Here is a 23,451-nt window from a genome sequence, read left to right on the forward strand (position 1 = left end):
ATACACACACACACATATATATGTGTGTGTGTGTATGTATAGATCCCCTTCTAATACTTGAACTATGATATTATCGAATTTCATTTTTGGAAACGAAAATCAAGAAAACAAAATACCTGAACTGCAAATGTTTCCCAGGGCAAGTAAACACTTGCCCAACATGTGATCCTGAAGTTGGTATATATAGTTGTGGAGAGTGTATTCCCCCCATCTAGGTGTGTTTTATTTACTCCACTGTGTGTCTTGTTGAAGTTTGGGCAAGTGTTCACTTGCTCTGGGATAAATGCGCCATTTGTTGTTTTGTTTTCGCAATTTTCTTCTCGCAAAAATGAAATTTGATGATATGGCTGTTTGAGTATTAGAATTAGACCCATATATACATTGTGTGTATTTATATGCCAATGATATTCATGCACATCTCTGTATCCCTTTGTGTGTGTGTGTGTGTGTGTGTGTGTGTGTGTGTGTGTGTGTGTGTGTGTGTGTATATATATATATATATATATATATATATATATATATAGGTGTAGGACATTTCACTGAATGCACATTTCACTGAAACTTAAATGACTAAACACAAATCACTGAAAACTCAATTCACTGAAACACATTTCACTGAAAGTTATTTACGGCTTTTCCCCAACAGGCCTCATGAAGTCTAGATTCCCCTCTTGGATTTTCCATTTAGTATTTATAATGCTTTTAATACCAGAAGCATCCATAGCTTGTTCTGTCATGACTGCATTTTTGTAATCTTTTCTCTCACCTCCTTGAGTGCTTTCCACAATATTCTAATTATCATAATCTATTGAATAATAATTTTAAAAAGGTGACTTTATATAATCAATTCCTTCTATAATATCTTTATGTGAAAGATCAGTTTATCTCAGGGTAACCCCTTTCAGGAAAAAAAATTCAAAGTCTATAACTCTTCAAACTTACTTTATCAATGGTGATCTTAATTATTACCTAGTTTCTTCTAACATTGTCCTTGGTATGTGCTGGTTAATAACTATATGCATGCAAATAAAAGTTACTGTATTCTTTACTTTCCCAAAGCACATGATAAAAACTTATTCTTGTTTTAGAGAAAATTAACCATAATGGTTAAAGATTTTCCCTCATAGGTATAAGGTACAGACCTTTGGTTACTTGCTAGGCTTATAATGGTCAGCAGACTGATAGTCTAGTATTTTCCTATAAACTATTGCTTTTTAAAGTAGAAGAACATTATCCTGTGTCTAAGAATCTGATTTGGTTTAAACCCTTATAATCTTATGTAGAGCAAATAGACTTGGGGACTTATTTGCAGCTAAGTATTATAAAAAATGTCATTCTCAGATGTAATCTCATATACTGAGTCTAAACATTGTTCTAGTATCATGCCTGTAATAGCTGTAAATCTGTTAATATTTATGATGAATTGCCAGCAGTATTTAAGTAAATAACTGATTTCTTTCCTGAGCGAGTCTGATATAGAAGACTCCACCAGCACGGTGCCTAAGATATTTAATACCACAACTAAATAAATGATCTGGACATATATACAAGACACTATATCATGGTACGTATTTACTCTATCATGCTACATATTTTTCATTGGCATCAACTTCTTTCTCAGTTGTTACTAGAAGGCAAGCATGGCTAAAAGACTTCCCTTATCCAAAGAGTATTATTTTTAAGATTAGATCCTTGCCTTTTTCATCAGGTTTTCCTTGATTCTTCAATGTATGATTTAGAGAATAAATGAAAACTAAGGAGATTTGTTTAAATAGTTTCATGTTTCATCTGTTTTACCTTGTACTTATTTTGAAGAAAAATGTTAGAAATTTCCCTTTATAGGAGGAGAGGTTCAGATTAGTGCTCATCAATTGGGAGAAGTTGTGTAGACTAAATCTTGTGTTACAGAGGTTTTGCCATTTATGGTTTGTGCTCCAGGGGTATGAACCAATTGTATTGAAGGTAATCCCCTCTTAAAATCAAATCTAAGGTTTCACAAATCCCACGTCAAAACATTCTCATGAGCAATCTAACCTGCCAAATAGTAATAGGAGAACACTATTAAACCACATTCTTAAATCCTCATCCGTTTGACATTTTTCTTTGCATAGCAACTTCTCTGCATAAGTTCTTCTTTTTAATCCAGACAGTCCAACATAACCAATGAGTGTTAAACAATTAACCATATAGTATGTAGCACAGAGGTGATCTTTCTCTGGTACCCCATCCGCTCCAAAAATAGCACATCCAACACCATATTATCATGGGGCACTAACAACTGCATTAATGACTTCCAGTGGGAGGTCTAGGAATCTGTTTATCACAGGTCTGCCAACTTCACTTGAGATGCATGATAATATAGCTCATAGATAGAGATGGTCAGGAATTCCCATGTCACTCTGCATGTCCTATCTTCCAGTATCATCCTTATAAAAAAAACTTAATGGTGGAGCAGAAGAGTAGAATATCTACAATGTCTTAGGAAGTGTAAAAATTGGGACAGTTTATTGTTTCTGTTCAGGCCCAGAAGAAGAGTCCTTCATCTTTGTTGACTATTTAACATTTCATAAGTGCATCAGCATAGGAACTCTGTGCTATTTTTCTGGAATGAAGTGTTCATCTAGATTCTTAAGAATGTAAAGGAGTCTAATTTCTGCAAATAAAGAAAGTGGTGTCTGGTCTACAAAAAAGGACATAGTTTATGGACAGGGTTCTAACTTTCTTTGGTGGATCTAATATCTTGATGAGTTCCTGAAACTGGTCAACATTTCTAAAAGCATTGAAAGAGCCATTCTTGGTTCTGAGAGAGATATCAAAAGATTTTCAATGAAAAGTGAAATCTGTACCTGCCTGACCTCTGTACCTCCATGATAACATCAGAAGTCTCACTAGATGCTCCAAATAGAGGGCAGACAAAAGGGTGGTAGGGGGTCAAAGGCATTCCTTTTTTGCCCCCTGATTAGATCAGTAGGAATATACTACTTCGAAGAAAGCTTAATTTTAGCTGGTTCTTCCCCATGAAGTCTTTCCAACACATCAACCAACTGCTTTGGAAATCTGAATGCTTCCAGAGTAGGAATGAGGAAGATCCACTCCATCCTATCATATACCTTCCCTGCAGTGAAGGTAAGTATTGGATGACTGCTTGTTCAAGTATCCTAAATCAATATCTGTGTATTTATTATGTTATTATAAGTTTAATGGCCAGTAACAAATCTACACAGATAAGGTCAATCACATCCTGCAAAAAGTAGAATATTCTGTTTGCTAATGTTCACATGAATTGCTTATAATCATGATTTAATATTGACATGTTTCTACAAGAAGGCAGCTTGGGGTCTTTCCCTTCTTTATATATACAACAGATACTACATATTATTTACACAATTCAGAGATTTAAATAATTTTTGATGTGGAGTTAAGCAAATAACTGATACCTGAAACAGTTGGCCCTTTGCAAGATCAAGAAATTCAATGGAAAGTCTAGTTAAACCTGCAATTTCCCCTCTTCCTTGTCTGCTTGAACAAAGCCTGCTTCACTTCTTCAGGGGTAACTTGTCTTAATAGCTACTGAGACCACTGTTTATATTACCAAACATGCCTTGTCTGTCTGTTCCCTCTCATCTTGTGGCTCAAGTAGTATTAAAAAGGTTGAAGTAGTATGTTCTAAAACACTGCAGGACCTCTTAAGAATCTGGTGTAGATAGATAACCACTTGATTTAAGTGAAATGATGTGTCCATTCTGTCAGTTTTGAATTGTCTTAACCTGAAAGCCAAAGACCACTAAATCCCTGGGATATTTTTGAATTAAATGGTGCTACTAAAAAGCCATCACCAGGAAGGACAAGATAAGCCAGGTGCAGTCAGAAATGGCGATTGTCAAAGGTGAGCTTACAAGTTTGATTTAATTAGTAAACTAATCTGGAGGAGGAATCATCACCAGTACTTCTTGTCCCATCTCTTCAGTGCCAGTTCCAAATAGAGGGCAGATTTCTTAGTTAATGAAGAATTAGGGGCAACTTGTGGAGTGTTTACTTAAGACAAGGGCAGAACAATAGATGGTTTTGTTATTTGTACTGAACATGAGGCAAACTTGAGCCAGAATTCATGAACAAAAGACAACTTAGCTCTGACTTCTTTCTACTATGCAGGGAACTCCCCTTCCAAGTGAATTACACTCAGATATATCTGTACAAACTGCTTATGTTAGACAATAATATACCTGAAATGAGGCAATGAAAAGAGAAGAAGAGTCCATCTACAACGTATGTCTTTTGCTCCCATTGATAATCAGTGAATGAAAACTGTAACTTTTTAGTTTGTTGTACTTAGCTCGCACACCGGCTGGGAACGTGACATTCTTTCCCCTTGCTTTTACCTCTACATTGCCACTTACATTAGCTTGTAGCCTCCTTGTGCTGTTATAATTAAACTTACTCAACCTTTTATTTTAGCTTGTAAAGTATCAGCCTGTGTATCTTACACAGCTAAGACAGGGCTACAAACTTACATCTGATATCAGTCTCTTCTCAGAGTTGTGCAGTAATCCTGATGTAGTCATACATCTTACAGGTTGTTTTTGATGTGCATGCATTCTTCAGTGGTCTGGTTTCTACCCACTCCATTCGCCCTGGCTACACATGGGCTCATGCCACACCCCTACCCTACCCCCATTCCCATACACCCCCACTTTCATTTAACTTATGGTTGTACTAACTACACCTCTACTTCAGTCAGTCAATACTCACCCTCCATACAACTCTGTTCCCTCCCACTTCCCATCTGACATTTAACCCCTCCTCTATCACTGCTGTCATCTGCTCACATACCTCTCTCCCTTCACTAAATCCCCTCCCTCACACATCACTATATCTGTTCCACTTCCTTCCAAGCACATCTTCATTATATCTAACCTTCAAATCACCTAGCCATGCCATCCATAAGATCAGTTACCAACATTCTTGAGCTAATTTCTCTTCTATATACATGCAACAAAACTACTTCCTTCCACATTTACCAAGTTAGTCTTCACAGCTGACCAACACCCCTTTTAAATATTCATCACTCTCAATCCAGAATAAATTATCTAATTTCTCCTCAATTCTGTAGCACTTCTATCACACTATTCTATTCTTTCAAAATTGTTTACTGTCTCTCACCTGGTTTCTGGCTATGTAATTACCACAGACTCGTATCCAAACTCGGATTTATAGTGCTACATTCACTAACCCAAATCAAACTCCTGTCTGATATATATCCCAACAGCAAACCATACACCTACTTCACAATCTCTCCCATCCACTTCTCTTACTTCACTATCTCAACCTCTCTCTCTACCCCCTTACTTTAACCCTATAATTCACAAAAAGAACAACTCTGACCTTCTCATTACTAATTTCAATCTTAGAAGCATTACCAACAAAGTTACTGAATTCCACACTACTCTGACCCTCTACCTTCCTGATATAGCAGCCATTACTGAAACCTGGCTAAAACCCCATATAAAAGCTAATGAAATCTTAACCAAAGGATATAGCATCTTTAGTCATGACAGACTAAACAAAGGGGTTGGAGGGATTGCCATTATGTTTAAAGACTCTGTCAAACTGACCCTACTAGACTGCCCCGAGCTCTAACTGTGAAATATTAACCGCACGTCTAGAAATCAACCCCACAAATCAGAAATAATAATTGCTACCTTTCTTCCCCCTGGCCAAAATTTATCCATCATAGAAAACCTCCTCTACTGGGCATCTACTAACTTCAACCAGGGAACAATAATGTCAGGTGATTTTAACCTTGACCGGCTTAAATGCTTCTCTGATAACCCATATAACTTCACTAATCTTTGCAACTACTCTCACATCATTAACTTCCCCACTCGCATAGGCAAACATACCAAAAAGCAATCAGTATTAGACTGGATTCTAACTAATAAGCCTAACCTAAATTATCAAGCAGGCTGACTTCCAGATTCACTTAGTGACCACTCACCCACCTTTCTTCTCTGAAAATGACTGCACGGACCTAATAACATCAAATTCAGTTATATCTGCAGCAAAAAAGTCTTCTCCCCCTCTATATTCAACTCCACAACAGTGCAACTGCTCACCTTTAAAATATCTCCAGTTAGACCCTGCTGTACAATACTTTAAGAAAACATTCCATGATATACTAAATAACGTAGCTCCTATTAGGAAGATACACACCAAAACCAAACAGCTACCTTGGCTAACTAAAGCCACTAAATTACTTCTAAAAGAAGGGAACAGAGCCTGGTCATGCTACCAGAGTACTAAACACAAAGATTCCTTCACAGCATATCAACAACTACGAAATCAGGCTAAGAAACAAAACATGACAAAAAATATACTATCAAATATGCCAGCAAAAACACCAGAACAACTCTCCCCCAAATTTTTGGAAATGCATAGATGTCTTCCTAAACCCAGGGGAAACCTTCGACACCAGCACCTTCAGCTAGCAATAACAATGAGAGTATAGCTACTCAATGTAACACTCACTCCATTAATTCAATAGCCTCCCTCATAAGTAATAACTCTAACACATTCTTAAAAGCACCTACTTCAACATCTTCTAATCCCAGCTCATTCTACATTAAACCCATTCAAACCAGTTACATAAAAAAGCTCCTTAAACTGAAACCCAGTTCTCTCACTGCAGATCACCTCCCAAATGAATTTCTAAAAGTAGCTGCTGCCTCTATCTGCTATCCAATATCTATTTTATTCAACTGCTCCATCTCAGAACAGTATGTCCCTCTGCTTTGGAAAATAACACATATTATCTCCCTACATAATGGTGGTCCCTATACTGACTTCATCAGCTAAAGATCCATCGCCATTCTCTCCCCATTGGCCAAGATCCTAGAAAAATGCATTCATCGACAACTCCATGACCATTTCCTTAGGAACAACCTTCTGTTCAACTCACAACATGGCTTCCATTCCAAACACAGTACCAGCACCGCACTTCTTAGTTTCACTAATACTGTAAACCTCCTCAAAAAGTGAAGGTCAAATAGTCTCATCTGTCTTCCTTGATATGTCCAAAGCTTTTGCTACGGTATCACATCAAATTCTTCTAAACAAGTTTGCAGAATATAACCTCAGCCCAACATCCCTGAACTGGTTTCATAGCTACTTTTCCAACTGGTAGCAGTCTACCAAATGGGAAAACAAACTCTCCCTTCTCCTACCAGTGTCTATTGGTTTACCCCAAGGATCCATTCTTGGACCCTTACTTTTCATCTTATTTACCAATAACCTTACTTCCTTTACTCAACTTGCCTCCATCATTCAATACACTGATGACACCACTCTTATTTTTATTTTACTCTACCCCCACATTTCAGGAACCCCAAGATAAAACACAAAAATCATTACAAGACATATTAAATTCTTTCTCCAACCATCAACTTACCTAACAAAATTAAGCTAATGGTTTTCGGTTACAATAAAACTAAGCATAGTCCAACCCCTTTCTCCATCTACTCCTCCAATGGCACAAAAATTGAACCACTCAGTCAAACTATATTACTAGGAGTAACAACTGATGATTAACTAAAATTCGATAAACACACATCCCTGACAATTAAAAAAGTTCACTGTAAACTTGGTTCACTGTACAGGGCAGAACCTTTTCTTACCAAGGCCAGAATAGCCACTGCCAGATCCCATCTACTTTCTTCCCTCCTTTATTGCTCCCAAATCTTTACCAACCTGATCAAAACTGATTTAAACAACCTAGAAAGCTGCTATAACAAGACAGCTAAATTTGCTGTTAACCTACCCCTTAGTTCTCACCACTATTAAGTCCTTCATCAACTCAGTTGGCTATCAAGCCTATTATCTCTCAACCAACTAACCGTTGCCCACAGTATAATCCACAAACCCAACAACTGCCCTGCTCTTATTGACCTAGTTCAAGAAAACACAAACACTAGATCTCTTAGATCATCTGACAAATTAATTCTACAAGTAACTAAATCTAATAACTTCTATGGAGATTCCCTGTACTCAAACAAAATAGCCAAAATGTGGAACTCACTCCCCCAACACATTCTAAAAAACCCAGATAATTACAAGTTCAAACCACTCCTAAAAGAGCACCTTAATGAGCACTGGCTATGCTGTTGTACAGTCCCAGGATAACCCGCACTATCTGCTGTTACTTTACTCTAACCATAACAAAGTATATACTGTCTAACATTTATTATTCTGCTCTCCTATGAATTTGCTCTCTTCTCTACTCCTCCTGTTAAAAAAAAAAAAAAAAAACTTCTATTTTTTCCAGCATTTGTTCTTCTTGCAAATTTTTTATGCTTTTTCATTCAAGATTTATATTATTCAGTTATATAATTTTGAATCCCACTGTGCTGTTTATCTAATCAGTAATTATTGTATTACCTTGCTGTATCTTGTTCCCTTATGACATTTTCTATGTATTACTTGTTAGAGATTTTCTCCCTGGGTCTTTGCTGAAAATGGGCTATGTGGCCCAGTTGGATACTACCCGGTTAACGGATGTAAATAAATAAATAAATCATTTTTTTTTCAAAATATGTCAGCTTCATGGCTTAAAAATTAAATTCTGTTTTTCTATCAAAAATAGCCTAGAATTCTCTCCTGGCTGAATTAATTTCCTTGTCTACCTCCTCTGTAACCAAAGACTGTAAAGTTATTAACTAGTCCTGCCACATCACCAAACATGACTTCTTCTAATATAATTGATTTTTAGTGTAACCAGCCATTAATCCTTTAATGAACCCCTTCATCATATATTACCAGCCATGCTGCATTTGATGATCAAATTGATCTAAGGCTACTTAAATGCCAAGATATGGTCAACATCAGAGTAAAGATTGTTATATTTTAAAAATAAATAAATAAATAAGTAGGGACTCGCCAGTTTTCTGGTGCTGTTTCCTATTTCACTTCAAGAATTTGAGTGACGTGGTCAGAGAGAGATAGATATAGGTAATATCTCCAGATCAGTAACTAGGTAAAATGCTCTGTATTCTAGCTTCATTCAACTTTGGCAATAATATGAACCTGGAGGTGTAATAAGTAAATCATTTTTAAACCCTAGTTTAAAATAAGAAAAATTAAGATAAATTCCATAAGCAAAATAAGTGCAAGCAAAAATAGAATATTCAAATCAAGCAGCTGTATAAATTTGAACAAATCATTTTTGGTGAACAGAATGAAAGAAATAATGAATTAAGATAACTGCTCCAAAATATTATTTTTCAAGAGCAGTCATCATTATGTTTAATAAATGAGTAGTGTCTGTATATTTACGTCCTGTTACAAAGATTTTAATGCCATGTGCATCTTCCAAGGTGCTGCAATATACCATAACCCTGGTGCAAAGCTACATTACCCTACTTCCACCATATAGCATCTTTCTACATCTTCTTCTTTTGGCTTTTTCCTGGTTAGGGGTCGCCACAGCGGATCACATGTCCACTCATGATTGGCAGTGGAGTTTTTTACGGTGTCAAGTTGTCAGCCCGGTGCCCAAGCTTCCAAAGAAGGCACAAATCACACCTAGGGCCATTTTAGAGTGTTCAATCCACCTACAAGCATGCCTTTGGGATGTGGGAGGAAACCGGAGCACCCGGAGGAAAACCACTCAACCACAGAAGGCACCCCAACCAAGAATTGAACCAGAGAACCTCTTGCTGTGAGGTGGCAACGCTAACCGCTGCACCACCGTGGCCACCCAGCTTCCACCATATAGCATAATATGACTTCATTCTTCCACACATAAATATAGATGCCATACCCATTTAACCTCCATAATGGTTAAGACACTACCGCATTGAAGGGAGATTGCCATATTCTCTGCCAGTGGCTTGCCCCCTCCACCCACTCAATGGTTAGGATAGTGCCATGTTGAGTAAAGATGTCTATATCCTCAGCAATTCATTAGTCCACATACACCTTTTATAGCAGTGACAGTGTACCAAAATCCCTGATACAAAAACATACAACACTGAAACTGTGTTAGTTTGTAATATTCTACATGTTATTTTTCATCAGGATTTCTATAGTTTGCACCCAATATTTTGTCTTAAGTGTTAAACATTTAGGGGCAATTAACTTCATATAATCGCTTCCAGATGACCTCTAGAACCTGAATCCTCTCAAACATTTTGACAAAGTATATTGCCTTACATATTGCAAACAATATCAGTTAAATAAAATATAAGGGCCTTAAATCTCAGTAAACTAATAGCTGTCATTACCCCTTCCTAGATTAAGAAGCATTGTATTATTGCCCATAGGGGATCCAAGTATAGTCTCCTTACCTTTTTACACTTTAAGATGCATCTCTAAATGTCCACCTGTGATGAAAATTGCAAAATAAACATATTCCAGATAAATGCATCAGTCACCCTTCTCTTCAAAGGTTGCATTGTAGCAAAATATTCCTCAGGACTTCTCAGCTAGATAATGTGTTATTCTTGAACAAGAGTACTAAGATAGCCAGAAGTAGTCACCTGACTTCAGTCTGCAAATTTATACCAATAAGAATCATATCATTCTTATAACCTTTAAAAGCATTGGAGAGAAAATGGTCCTATTATATATAATGTTTGATTTATTGAAAGTGCGAATTTGTAAGCAAACTGCTGCTGTATAAATACTTAGAGAAAAATCATTTTAAAGAAAATCATGCTTTTTATATGCAACTTACCTTTATTATAAAACAATTGTAAACAAATTGGATAATGTAACAATATTAACAGATAATTATCAATTTGCATACCTGTAAGAGGGTATCTCACTTCAAATCACAAGCTTAACAAGTGTAATACAATACAGTAAAACATAAGCTTTATAGTGTTCACCTGAGCATGCATTAAAAAGAAAATTATTGTTTATGAGGTAAACCAGAGTAAACAATACATGAAAAGGAATTGGACTGGCCGTTCAAAAGTCACGTTTAAAGAAATTAAAACCAGTTATTTTGGAATGACTCCTTGATAATCAGTGAACAACGCTGAAGCCTTTTTAAATTTGGTAGGATACTGTTTGGTCTGAACAGAAATGAACGAAACCAAAGATAGTTTCCCGTACCAGCATGGCCTCCCACCACCTACTCCACTGAGATGTATATCACAACCAGCACTCAACACACCAACAAATACTCACCTTCAATAATAATTAGTATGCGTCTTCTCTAAACTCCTGGCCATGACAAGCTGATAAAATGGAAGCAGTCTCAGCCTTGCCATATTCTCCAACAGGTCAAATAATCTAAGAAGTTCATATCCTAGCATTCTCCTGAGAAATCCCATCACTAAAGTCATTAGCTGCCCTTGTTGAGGAGATACACAATAGTGTATTAATAATGAGCAAAAAGAACCAAGTACCATGTCAGTCTCAAAACCAGTATATGATTACATGAGTAACTGCATGAGTTAACTTACACTAGAGTAATTTTAAACAAAAAATAATATACTACTTACATTATTATCTGCAATATGCCTTTCTGGTTTATTTCAGATCGTGTTGCCTGTTAAAAGGTTGGAAAGAATTCAAAGATTTTCACAAAACCTATCTCTTTTTTTTTAAGATTTATTTTGTACTATAACAGTCTTATCAGTTACAAGATATAACAAGCGGGTGACCTGACCCTAGTATATAAATGCTTAAAAAAGCCAGCACTGTGTGCCACTTATGGTTTGGAATTCATTTTCCACAATCTTATGACTAGAGGAAATAACTTAAATCTGGAAGTTGAAAGATATTTAACAATCATTTTAAAAGAGCTTTTTTTCATACAAGGGTTACCATATCATGGGAAAAATTGTATTTAGCCTTAAAAACAGTACTGTAATTGTAAGCAGTCTAGTCTTCCCTTTGTTAAGTGATCCCTAGATAAATTATTTAGGGATAAGATCTTTTTGTGTCTTTCGGCTTTTCCCGGTTAGGGGTCGCCACAGCGGAACTCCGGTTCGCTAATGTTTGGCAGTAGAGTTTTAAGTGCTGGCTTGCTGGACCTAACGCACAACCTTCAACGAAGGAATGCCTGTACACACATGTCGCCACACAGAAGACGTTCTAACTGAGAATCGAACGGGCAACGTCTAACTGTGAGGCGACAACGCTACCGCAGCACCACCACCGCAGTATTTAGGGATAAGATCTGTGGTAGTTTACCAGATTCAAAACTTCAAAAGAGGCTACCAAGAAGTCAGGATTCCATAAATATTGGGCAGTAGATCTTATTCCATAAATATTGGGCAGTAGATCTTATTTAGGGATAAGATCTACTGCCCAATATTTATGGAATCCTGACTTGAATCTGGTAAACTACCACATTGTAACACTGTAGCAATAAAAGGAACAAATAAGCAGCCTTGAATTACTAAGTATTTAGTGGTTAAAGAGCATGAAGTGCTTCCAGTTATGAAGATGGCAAAAGTTTATGACAAATCAGCTTTTTCATTAACCTGAGACCTTTCCCCAAAGCAAAATGTAGGGCTCAAGTGTTTTCTTTCTCTGTGGCATCAACACCCAGTGCAATTTATGCTTCTGAAACCTATGAGCAGAATTAAGGCACTGACCTGCTTCCATCTTCTCATGTATCCCAGCAAGTCTTCTATTTTTCTGATGTGCTATATTATTTGCAGCTATTACATTGTCCTCTGATTGCTCTAGTTTTCATTTGCTAACTGCATGATGAACTTTTGACTTCTTTAATTTCATTTTGGACCAGTCATTTACTCTCAAAATGTTCAAGGAGTGTAGTCTTGAGTTGTTTCTCATTGACAGTGGATATGGTCATGAACTCTTCTGTTTTTTACATCAATTCCTAACAGTTCAGACATTATGGAATTTAATACAATAGAATGATCAAGTCGCCTTTAGAACTTCCATTTCTTTTGAAGGTGGGTTCTACTGGTTCATGCCAACCAACACCTCTAGCACATTTTCACTATAAATTTCCAAGCATCTTTTTTCTTTCTGATGCCACTTATCAACATAATGAAAAAAATTAAAATGCATCTGCCACAGTTTTAGGCAGTAGCAACTCAGAAATAAACATACTCTTCCAAAAGTAGATGGAGCTCAGGTCTTCATATACCTCTTGACAGGCATAATGAGAAGGTACTCAGCTTTTCAGTTTCTTTAAATTGTTATCTTGCAAATCTGTTCTATTCTATTTGTAGGTGTTGCCTCATATGTGTATACACTGAAGCTGCAGATTATTATGCATTCTGAGCCTCATATGGTATATTACAAGGACTAACATATATTGAATAAAACTCATTCTTTTCCTCCTAAAGTTATGATAATACTATCATTATGAATCAGAAAGTACATATTGTTTTAAATCCTCACTCACTGAATCATGGAGAAAGTATATCTGAGTGCAAGAACCTTAGAAGTAACCTCTTCCTATACAGTTCTAGCACAAAAGGGTAGAGGAAGTTAAGTTAAATTGTCACCTTCTTTGTGTTTTAATAAAGTGGTGGTACCTTTTAGCAAGCAAACCATTTCCAGCTGGATCTTAAATTTTAAAATTTTTTGTCATCCAATTGGCTGATAACTAATTTTTGTCACCTAGTCTGCCAAAACCTGCAGCATCAACAGTTAGGTTTCATAAAGGAGAAGAAATGAAAATAAACCATTTTTATTTAGGGGCAAGCCCATGCGAACTCCTGAATTTTATTATTCCATCTCCAGGATGGGAAAACTGAAATTGCTGATAGCAACAGCCTTGGCTGACAAACACTATGTCTAAGATTTAAGACAGCATTTCATACAATATAGACATATTATAACTGGGCTACACTCCATTCAGGGGACTTTAAGGCTTAGTCTGCCATAAATGCTGTACTCTCTTTTGATTACCTTTCAATTGCCTTTTCGATGACTATCTGTGAAGTAGACTAGTGAAGCAGATGTCTAGTCTATTATCTACACATTTAGCAAGGTTTTATAGCTGAGAATAATTATGCTGCAGTAGTTTTCCTGGAGTGTTAAATGAGATCATCAGCACAGACTGCGAAGACAAGGATGGTCAAATACAATAAGGCTGTTGATGTATTTACTAGAGTAGGTGACTGAATCAGATTTGTCATCACAGTAGGTGTACTCCTTTATATCCTCACTGTTGCTTGTTTTTTTTTAATGATTTTAATATTTCCTTTTGTTACGTTTTATTGCTGTGTTGGAAAGTGCATGATTCTGTTTCATTTTTAGAGTGAATGCTGACTGACATGTTTTATGGGCTTGTTTAGCCAGATGTGCAAATTATCAGCAATTAATGCGATTGCTTAAAGGATGTAGCTTTAAGATTGTATAATTTGATTGGTTCTTTAAGGGAATTATAGCTAAATATGGACTATATGGAAGTGGTGGTGCAGCCTAAAGGAGAGCTCATTGTGCTGTTTCCAGAGTACTTTGAAATACTTTGAAAATCCTTTGAAAAATGCTAGTGGTTTGGAAAAATTCAGAGTCAGTACTGTCATTTGAAGTAAGGTAATAATCCAACAAAGTAAAAACTATGAAGACAGTGATGGTTCAGTCTTCAGTTGTTGTGAGAATTTCACACTGCTGTACTTTTCTTTAGTAAATTAATCAAAATTATTCTAGCACCATATTACCAAATTTCCTGCCTTTGTGGTGCAAACATACAGAGATCATAAGTAAAGTGACTGTTCGGTTTCACATGTAGCCTGAAAAAAGTGCTGCAATAAAATTAGTGTTCAATATATTTTTTTCTTTTATCAACAGAGTGTCATGAGCTCTGTTTCAGCTAAAGAAGAGACAAGAAGCCTAGCTGAGGGAAAAACAAAAAGTGAACAAGCAGATAAAAAAGAAGATCACGTGGAGTCTTCAGAAGGTAAAGTAAGAAATATGAAATAATATTTTAAAGCAAGTTTGCTCTCATACAGTGTATCATATCCTTGTGAAACTATTTTGCCCTTTTAAATTTGGTTAACAGTTCAATTATTTAATTAATGTGCAACCTTTGTACTGCAAATGTGCAAGCATGCACAAAGAAAATCTTGACTTAGAAGTACTGGCAAAGAGGATGTTCAGAGAAAATGTGTTTACCAGTAGCAAGCACATAAATAAATTCATTTTTTACATTATTCTTCATTGAAAGGCAACCACCCTAGTGTATATATATCATATATTTATATAAAAATATATATATATATTATATATTTTTGTTAAGTAATCAATGTATACATGTGAGGTTTAGGGCAGGATGAAAACTTGCTGTAGGGTGCTCCCATTTCTTTGGTTAGATTCTTACAAACATGATCTTGAACTTTTGGTTCAACAGGTAGATACTACAACTAAATCCTTGCCTTCACCATAAACCTTTATCTTTTGGGTTATAGCCCTTTTTAGTACCTGGTCCTTTAGCACATTTGTGCATAACTCCTGCCTTTTGACTGGTTGACTAAGCTGCCACTCACTGCCTGGCACAGAGTGCCAGACAACCTGCATTAATTGCAGTCATTTCTAGATCCAAATGAATAGAAGATAATTATTCATTCACACAGCTCTTATCAAATTATCTTTTCTGAAGGAAAAAAATCTTTTATTGGTACTTTTGTTAGACAGTAGATACACCCCCTAAAGACTTATTTGAAAGTTTGAAAATTGTTTTGTGTGCTTTACACAGCAATGCATTTATGGAAAGCAGCTCTCTTGATTTAACATTGCTATATACTAAAAATAAAGTCAGTTGCTGATACTGTGATTAGAAATACAGAGGTTTTCTTACATGCCTAATTTTTTGCCCTGAACATAGTTAAGAATCAACTTTAAGGCTTTTCTTAAAAGTTGGCAGTTTCTTTTCACTGTGTGAGCAGTATATTATTTCCCACGGTATTTAAAATCTTGAGTTTTACTTTATTTGAAAGAGGGTGCAGTGTTTTTTTTTTTATAGTGTTCATGTGACTCTCTGCTTACTTCCTCATTTGGGGTTTTATGGCACTTATATATACATTTTTACTTCATTTGAATGTTACAGTTTGAGACCATTGAGCTATAGCCAAACTAAGTAAAGTGATGAAAAATAAAAATCAGTGTCAGTGGATTCCCTATAGCTGCTTGGATTTGAAAAATGCACAGGTAAAGGATAGTGACTCTGTTTGTCATATGTCAGTGTACCTTCTGTCTATATACAACCCCTTTTCACATTTTTGCAGATAGGGGTGGAGTGTCGCTTCAACAAATACTATCAACTAAAGCCAATATTCACACCTACAGTTGGCTTGACCTGCCATGATTGTTGTTCTTCACCAAACACACACATACATGCTCACATCTATAGCCAATATAGAGTGCCCAGTCCATCTACTGCATGTCTTTCGAATATGAGAAGAAACAGGAGCACCGAAGGAAAACCCACACAAACAGGAAGAACATATAGACTGTACACAGAAGGCACCCAAACAAAGAATCAACCCAGAGAACATCTTCCTTTGAGGTGACAATGCTACCTGTTGCCTCATTAACTGTAAATAAATCTTTTAACTCCAGCAGATAACTTAGAGTGAATGTGTTTTATGTTTGAAAATTTGGAGGGCCATATTGTCAAAGGTGATGGTACCTTTCCAGATGACTTGCATTTGTAGGCTTTCTTGAAGTTAATGTTTAAGACTTAAGAGTGCAGTTATGCTAATTTGTCTTACAAAAGAAAGCTATTTTATGAATAACTAGTGTGGTATCAGAGAACATGTCTTTCAGTCCACATGACAGCATAGAAACTTTGCATTAGGCAGTTTTTATGTCACCAGAGGCAGGTCCTATTCATTTTAAAGGTTTAGAGAAATTATTGTACTGTGTCACAGGATTATAAACCTTGAGGTGTATCTCTGTATCCTGCTCTGGACCCTGAATGATTTATCAGCAGCTAGTAATGGTAGAAAAGCAGACATCCCTACTTCTTCTGTTTAGGATTCTAATATTTATGCTGTCTTTGCTATTTTTAACTCTATAAATATTTTAGCATAAATGCCAATATTCTTGATCAGTTAACAGAATGAGGCATTTTATTTATTTATTTATATTATTTATTTTAATGTGTTAACTGGAGTAATCCATTAGAGTGAAAGCCAATTTTCAGTGGAGGTGTAGGGAGAAAATATATAGAAGGAAAACATTTGCATTAGTTGTTATTTATAGACGCAGTACAATGCATGTAAATAGTGTATCAGTTTCAGAATGGATGAGGCATAACAGATGTAAATCAGTCTGTGTGTATGTACCTTTAAGAAGCTATCCGAGGGCTTGCACAAGTATATAAATACTGAACATGTGTGAGCCTGACTGTCATTTTGTAGTAAGCTGTTGAGATGTAAGTGTTTATGTCTGTAAGGTCTGTCTGTTAATCAGTTTGTTTATATTTTATGATGCTGCTATCCATCCTTATGTGTTTCTATGTCATGAAGCATATAAACAAATTACCCCGCCTCTTTGTTATGGATACTTGAGAGGGACAAGTGACAAGGTGTCAGAAGTGGCATGTCTTAAAGGGCATGATGCCAGAATGAGATCCAGATTCCACAGCTTCAAGACCAAAAGGCAGTCGGTTAAGATTGGAGGAATATACAGGAGTGAATCATCCTTACTGCACATATAATGCACAAACAGGTCAGAAATGAATTTCAGGTATTAAAACTTGCTCAAACTATTTCTTATTCAAAAAATATGAAATGAGGCATTTAGAATGCTCTAAACAAATTTCTGAGTAACAGAAATATTCAAAATTATGATATATTAACAGAAATATTCTAAATAACTACGGAAAAATGTTTGAAATAAAGTTCGAATTTCATTTTATTGCATAAAATGATTAAAATAAGGGAAACCACAGCATTTTTCCACTAAGCACTACTTTTTCACATTAATCAAAGCTATTTGAGTTGTTTGAAGTGTAAGATATATTGTCTACTCTGAGGTGATCTCTGCTTAACATACAAGGCCATGTCAAACCCAGAGCTGTTGGACATGCTACACTTAGAAATCCCAATCCCTCAGAGCCACACACTCCAGGGAACTAAACCTTGTCATCACAATAAACAAATCAAGCTGGACGGATAGGTTTCTGACCCAGAGACTCCCCAGACTCTGGAATAGACTGCCCATACATGTCAAGCAGAGCACCTCTTTGGCCCTCTTCAAAAGGAACCTTGATGATTGGATGGGAGAAAGGAAATTCACCCCGGGGATCACGTCAGTCGCCCTGCTAGACAGGGGTCCAGGGAAGTAAACAGTGTGGGAAGAAATAGCCAGGGAATTGTTATGGCTAGGCTTGTATAGGCCCTATGACCGATAGCCTAGTACCAACCTATGAACCTATAAGAAGTGTTTGCATGCTTGTACAGTATTATAGTGCAGTTATTTTGCAAAATACAGCCATTTCAAAGCATATTTCACAAAGTACAGTATTTGGAAGAGTTTATTGTGCATTTGAATGTTATTACAAGTGCTGGCTGTGTGTTTGTTCATATATAATTACAAGGGCCATATTTTTAAGTGTGTTTGGGCATAATTTATTGGCATGACAAACGGATTTCGGAAACCTAGTCCACTTGGGTTTGATAATATTATTGAAGAGAGTGTTTGAGCAAGAGTACGGTATTTTCATACAGGCTGCATTTTCTGATAAAGATAACAATACAAAGGCATTTATTCTACTTAATTTAGCTGGTTCAGAAGCCATAGAAAGGGAGCATTCGTTTGTGCATGCACCTGCTGTCTTTGCAGGAGAGGGGGAACCCGTCATATTGTTGGACCGACTGAGTCAAGAGAAGACCCTGAGTGCTTAAAATGTAAATTTAGAGAAATGTGTAACCCCCAAATGAATGTTACAAAGGAAAGGGAGTTAATTTTTAAAAGGGATCAAAAGCCTGATGAAACGTTTGTAGCATATATAACTGATTTGAGAAACAAAGCTAAAATGTGCAGATTTGGTGATTTAAGGGATGAGTTGATAAAAGACAGACTTGGGTGTGGTATTAAAGATTATACTGTGAAAAAGATTTTGTTTTGTGACAGCGATTTAACTTTGAATAAGGCCATTGAGATTTGTCAGATATATGACCTTACAGAAAAGCACACACATATGCTTACAAATTAGAGATGCATGCTTCCAGCAATTTCTAAAGCTCATGTTGATAGTATGCAGCACATGATTAAAAGAAACAGGCCCAAGCACATGGCAGCAACTGTAAACCCTGTAACATTCACTGGGAAACCCCAGAGCTTTCTAGCAAATTCCAGAGCATGCACAGTCTCAGTGAAGTATAAGAGTGACTCAGGAAACTCAAAAGGGGACCCCATCCAGTTTCATTGCTAATTGTCATAATTGTGGTGGAAGTCATGAGCCTAAAAGGGAAAAATGTTTAGCTTTTGGTTAGCAATGTCACAGATGCAATAAGTGGAATCATTTCAAAAGGTTCTGCAAATCAAAAAGTACACATCCTTTTATTAAAAGGAAAGATTCAAAGAGACAAGTTGATCAATTAGAAAGCCGTGACAATATTTTTTATGTTGATGGTGTGTCAGTGCTTCATGAAACAGTTAATGCAGTAGTTTTATGGGCAAAGAATGAAGTATTTTGTACTGTTTGGATAAATGGAAAACCCATAGAGCTCAAAGCTGACACAGATTCAAAATGCAATGGTATGTCTGCAGAAACATTTGCTGGAGTATGTGCTGATGAAAAGCTTGATTTGGCAAAGTGTGTGAAGCTTGTTGCTTATAGTGCAAAGATTGTTGCTTATAGTGTGAAGCTTGTTGCTTATAGTGGTGAAGAGATTGTTGCTCATAGTGAAGAGATTCAAACATCAAATGCACCACCATAGAAGATAAAACAAGCAAAATCTAAGGGTAATGCTACTCAATGTTAGAAGTCTAAACCTCAAAATGCACTCACTCGAGGCACTCCATAAGATGGAGAACATCGACATCTGTGCAGTGACAGAGCCTGGTTTAAGGCTCCAGAGAGCACCCCTGCATTACCAGGCTACAATTCTTACCACACCTTTTGGCCACCTAACCTGGACCAAAACACTAAAGGGGGAGGCGTGTCCATATTCATAAAGGATATCCATACCTCCAGGCTAGTTGCTCAACATAATGCATCCAAAATTATCCAAGTACAATTAACACTAGGCAAGTCTGCATTTCAGGTTGTAACTTGTTACAGATCCTCCGCCATGTCCCAGGACGCCCACTCCATGTTTCTTGATATACTGGATAATATTAAGGTACAGCCCAATACCCTAATATTGGGAGATTTCAACTACCCCACCATCAACTGGGAAAACTATTCGTATACTAACTCATTTGCTCAACGTCTTCTGGAATTCATAAATTCCAACACCTTGAATCAGCTTGTCCATACCCCCACCAGGGGCAGCAACATCCTGGACCTGGTCATTACCAGTATGGGTAACAGATACTCCATGCCAGAGGTCAACTCCGCGCTGGTCAGATCCGACCACAAGCTAATCACCCTAGACATCCATATCCCACCCCCACATTAAGGAAACCACCATAAAAAACTTCTCCAAAGCCAACTTCATGCTTCTTAAAACAGAAGTGGCTAACTTCATGACACCCATACAGATGGAAAATAGAGACACGACTGCCGAATCATATACAAATGCACTGTATAAGCACATACATGAATGCATGGACCGTGCCATTCCCAACAGATCCTAGACGCTATCCTCCAAAAAAGGAAGCCAATCTGGTGGTCCCCTGCCATAAGCAAACTCTACAACAGAAGGAAGAAACTGTTGCAAAAAAAGAGTAAAATCCCATGATTGCAGGAACTCCCCTGGTCAGCCTTAGTAAGAAGCTGAGATCCCTCATAAAATCCTCCAAAGCTAGTTACGAAAATAAAATTGCCATGGATTCTAAAGACAGCCACAAAGCATTCTGCAGCTGTGTCAAGATTCTCAATGGCAACACTCAGATCTGCTCTGAGCTACAGCACAATGGCACTAGATTTACTGAACCAACTGATATTGCCAACATCCTGGCAGACAGGTTCAGTGCAAACTTTACCACCCCTTCTCACCCCCAAAGGGCCCATCTCCATACTGGAAGATTGTAAAGCCCCTGTAATCATGGATGCACAAGTAAAGACCGCACTCTCCAAAGCCAAGAACACCGCATCCATGGGACCAGACAACATCTCAGGCTGCGTTCTGCATGAACTGCAGAACGAACTAGCATCCTACCTAAGTACCATGTTCAATCATAGCCTCACTTCAGGTTTTGTGCCTACTGAGTGGCGCACAGTGACAGTTATCCTACTCCACAAAGGGGGTGCCACCACTGACCCCGGGAACTACCCCCCCATTAGCCTGATGAGACTGGTCTGCAAGGCCATGGAACACATCATCCTGGAACTTATAAACAAAGACATAGGTAACCTCCAAACTCTGGACCCTACTCAGTTTGGGTTTGTAAAATGTAGATCATGCCTCCTAAACCTGATTGACTTCTTTGAAGCAGTCACCAGAGCCGTAAATGAGGGTAAGGTGGTGCACACAGCCTATCTTGAACTTGCCAAGGCTTTCGACACCATCCCCCACTCTGGTATTATAGTTAAACTCACTGGACTGGGCATAAATTCCTATGTCACAAGATGGGTGGCCAACTGGCTCACTGACAGAACCCACACAGTGAAAGTAGTCAACTCCAAATCCAACTTCAGACCAGTGACAAGCGGAGTACTACAGGGTTTGGTCCTGGGCCCTCTCCTGTTCAGTATCTACTTCTCAGAAGTCCAGGCTAATACAGCTGGTCGCTGGGTAACGAAGTTCACAGATGACTGCAAACTAGGAGCCATAATAAATTTGCCTAAGGATGTGGACATTCCACAAAGAGGCCTTATTGAGACTGATGCTTGTTGTCAAAGTCGTGGCCTAAAGCTCAGTGCCAAGAAGTGCATTGTCATCCCTTTTGGAAAAAGCACAGTACTCATGAACTACCACATAGGCGGTAGCCTACTAAATGTCGAAAGTGTGATAAGAGACCTTGGGACACAGGTGGACAGTAGTCTGTCCTTTGATACTCATGTCGCCACAGTAGTCAGGAACCTCTACGTGGCACACCTCATCACAAAGGGGTTCTTTTCCAGAAAAAGAGAGGTCATCGTTCCTCTCTACTCATCCCTCATCAGACCCATTATAGAGTACAATGCCCCATTTGGCATGTATCTCGCAAGACATCTACACCAACTAGAAAGGCCACAGAAATACCTCACTAAGAGGATTACTGGCCTCAAACAGATGCCATACACAGACCGTCTCAAAAAAATCCAGCTCTACTCCATCACATATCGCCAACTCAGAGGCAACCTCTGCCTAACATACAAAGCCATGTCTAAAACCCAGATCTGATGGGCATGCGACACTTAAAGAAATCCCAGTCTCTCCGAGCCACACGCTCCAGGGACCTAAACCTTGTCACCACAATAAACAGAACATGCTGGAGGGATAGATTCCTGTCGATTCCTGTCCCAGAGACTTCCCATGCTCTGGAACAGACTACCCATTCATGTCAAGCAAGGCTCCTCATTAGCCCTCTTTAAGAGAAATATTGACATTTGGATGGGAAACAGGAAATTTACCCTGGGGATCACTTCTGTGGCTCTGCTTGACAGGGGAACAGGAAAATAATTTTCTTGGGTGGTGAAAGCCAGGGAACTTCTTTTGGCTAGGCTTATATAGGCCCTAGGGCCAATAGCGTAGTACTTGCCTATGAACCTATGAACTGAAGGCTCAGTAGTACTTTTATGCCACTCTGCTGTGAGATGCTATGACTTGTTATTTTATGCGGTCAAAAGGTACATCCAGTCATTATTAGAGCTCAGAGGCAGTTTGAAAATGGGACTGCTTTCATTAAATAAGGAGGTCCATCATGTTAGCTTGAGAGACCACTGTTCCAGTTTCACCCAGTATATTTTTTCTACCTATGCTGATATTTTCAAAGACAAACTAGGCAAGCTGGTAGTTGTGTACTCCATGAAGTTAGACCTAGATGTCAGCCCGGTTGTTAGGAAAGTTCCAGCAGCAATGCAGAGCATAGTCAAAGCTGAGCTAGATAAAATGATGCAACAGAGTGTAATTTGTCCAGTTGATGAACTAACTGAATGGGTATCTTCCATGGTGGTAGCTCATAAACAAAGCTCAGATGATATCAGAATATGCATTGATCCACGAGACCTGAACAAAGCACTGAAAACATCTCAGCATCCAATGCATACAGTCGAAGAAGTTGCAGCTGTGATGCCAAATGCCACTGTTTTTTTCTGTCTTAGATGCAAAGAGTTATTTTTGCAAATTTTGCTTGACAAGAAATCCTTGTTGCTTACTACGTTCAGTACTCCTTTTGGCAGGTACAGATTTTTGAAAATGCCATTTG

The 23,451-nt window shown here is 37.6% G+C and overlaps 1 protein-coding gene across 2 annotated transcripts in view; it reads left to right on the forward strand.

Annotated features, from left to right (window-relative positions):
- The window catches only part of DNAI7 (dynein axonemal intermediate chain 7), a 1,345,687-nt gene that overhangs the window by 854,086 nt on the left and 468,150 nt on the right, over positions 1-23,451 (forward strand). For both annotated transcript variants that reach the window (XM_044087675.1, XM_044087676.1), the window contains exon 9: positions 14,779-14,887. In XM_044087675.1, the coding sequence (XP_043943610.1) occupies positions 14,779-14,887 (109 nt within the window). The remainder of the gene's footprint in view (positions 1-14,778; positions 14,888-23,451) is intronic.

The sequence above is a fragment of the Protopterus annectens genome, chromosome 11.part0 (genome assembly GCF_019279795.1).
Source record: "Protopterus annectens isolate FY-2018-M chromosome 11.part0, PAN1.0, whole genome shotgun sequence".
NCBI classification, from domain to species: Eukaryota; Metazoa; Chordata; order Ceratodontiformes; family Protopteridae; genus Protopterus; species Protopterus annectens.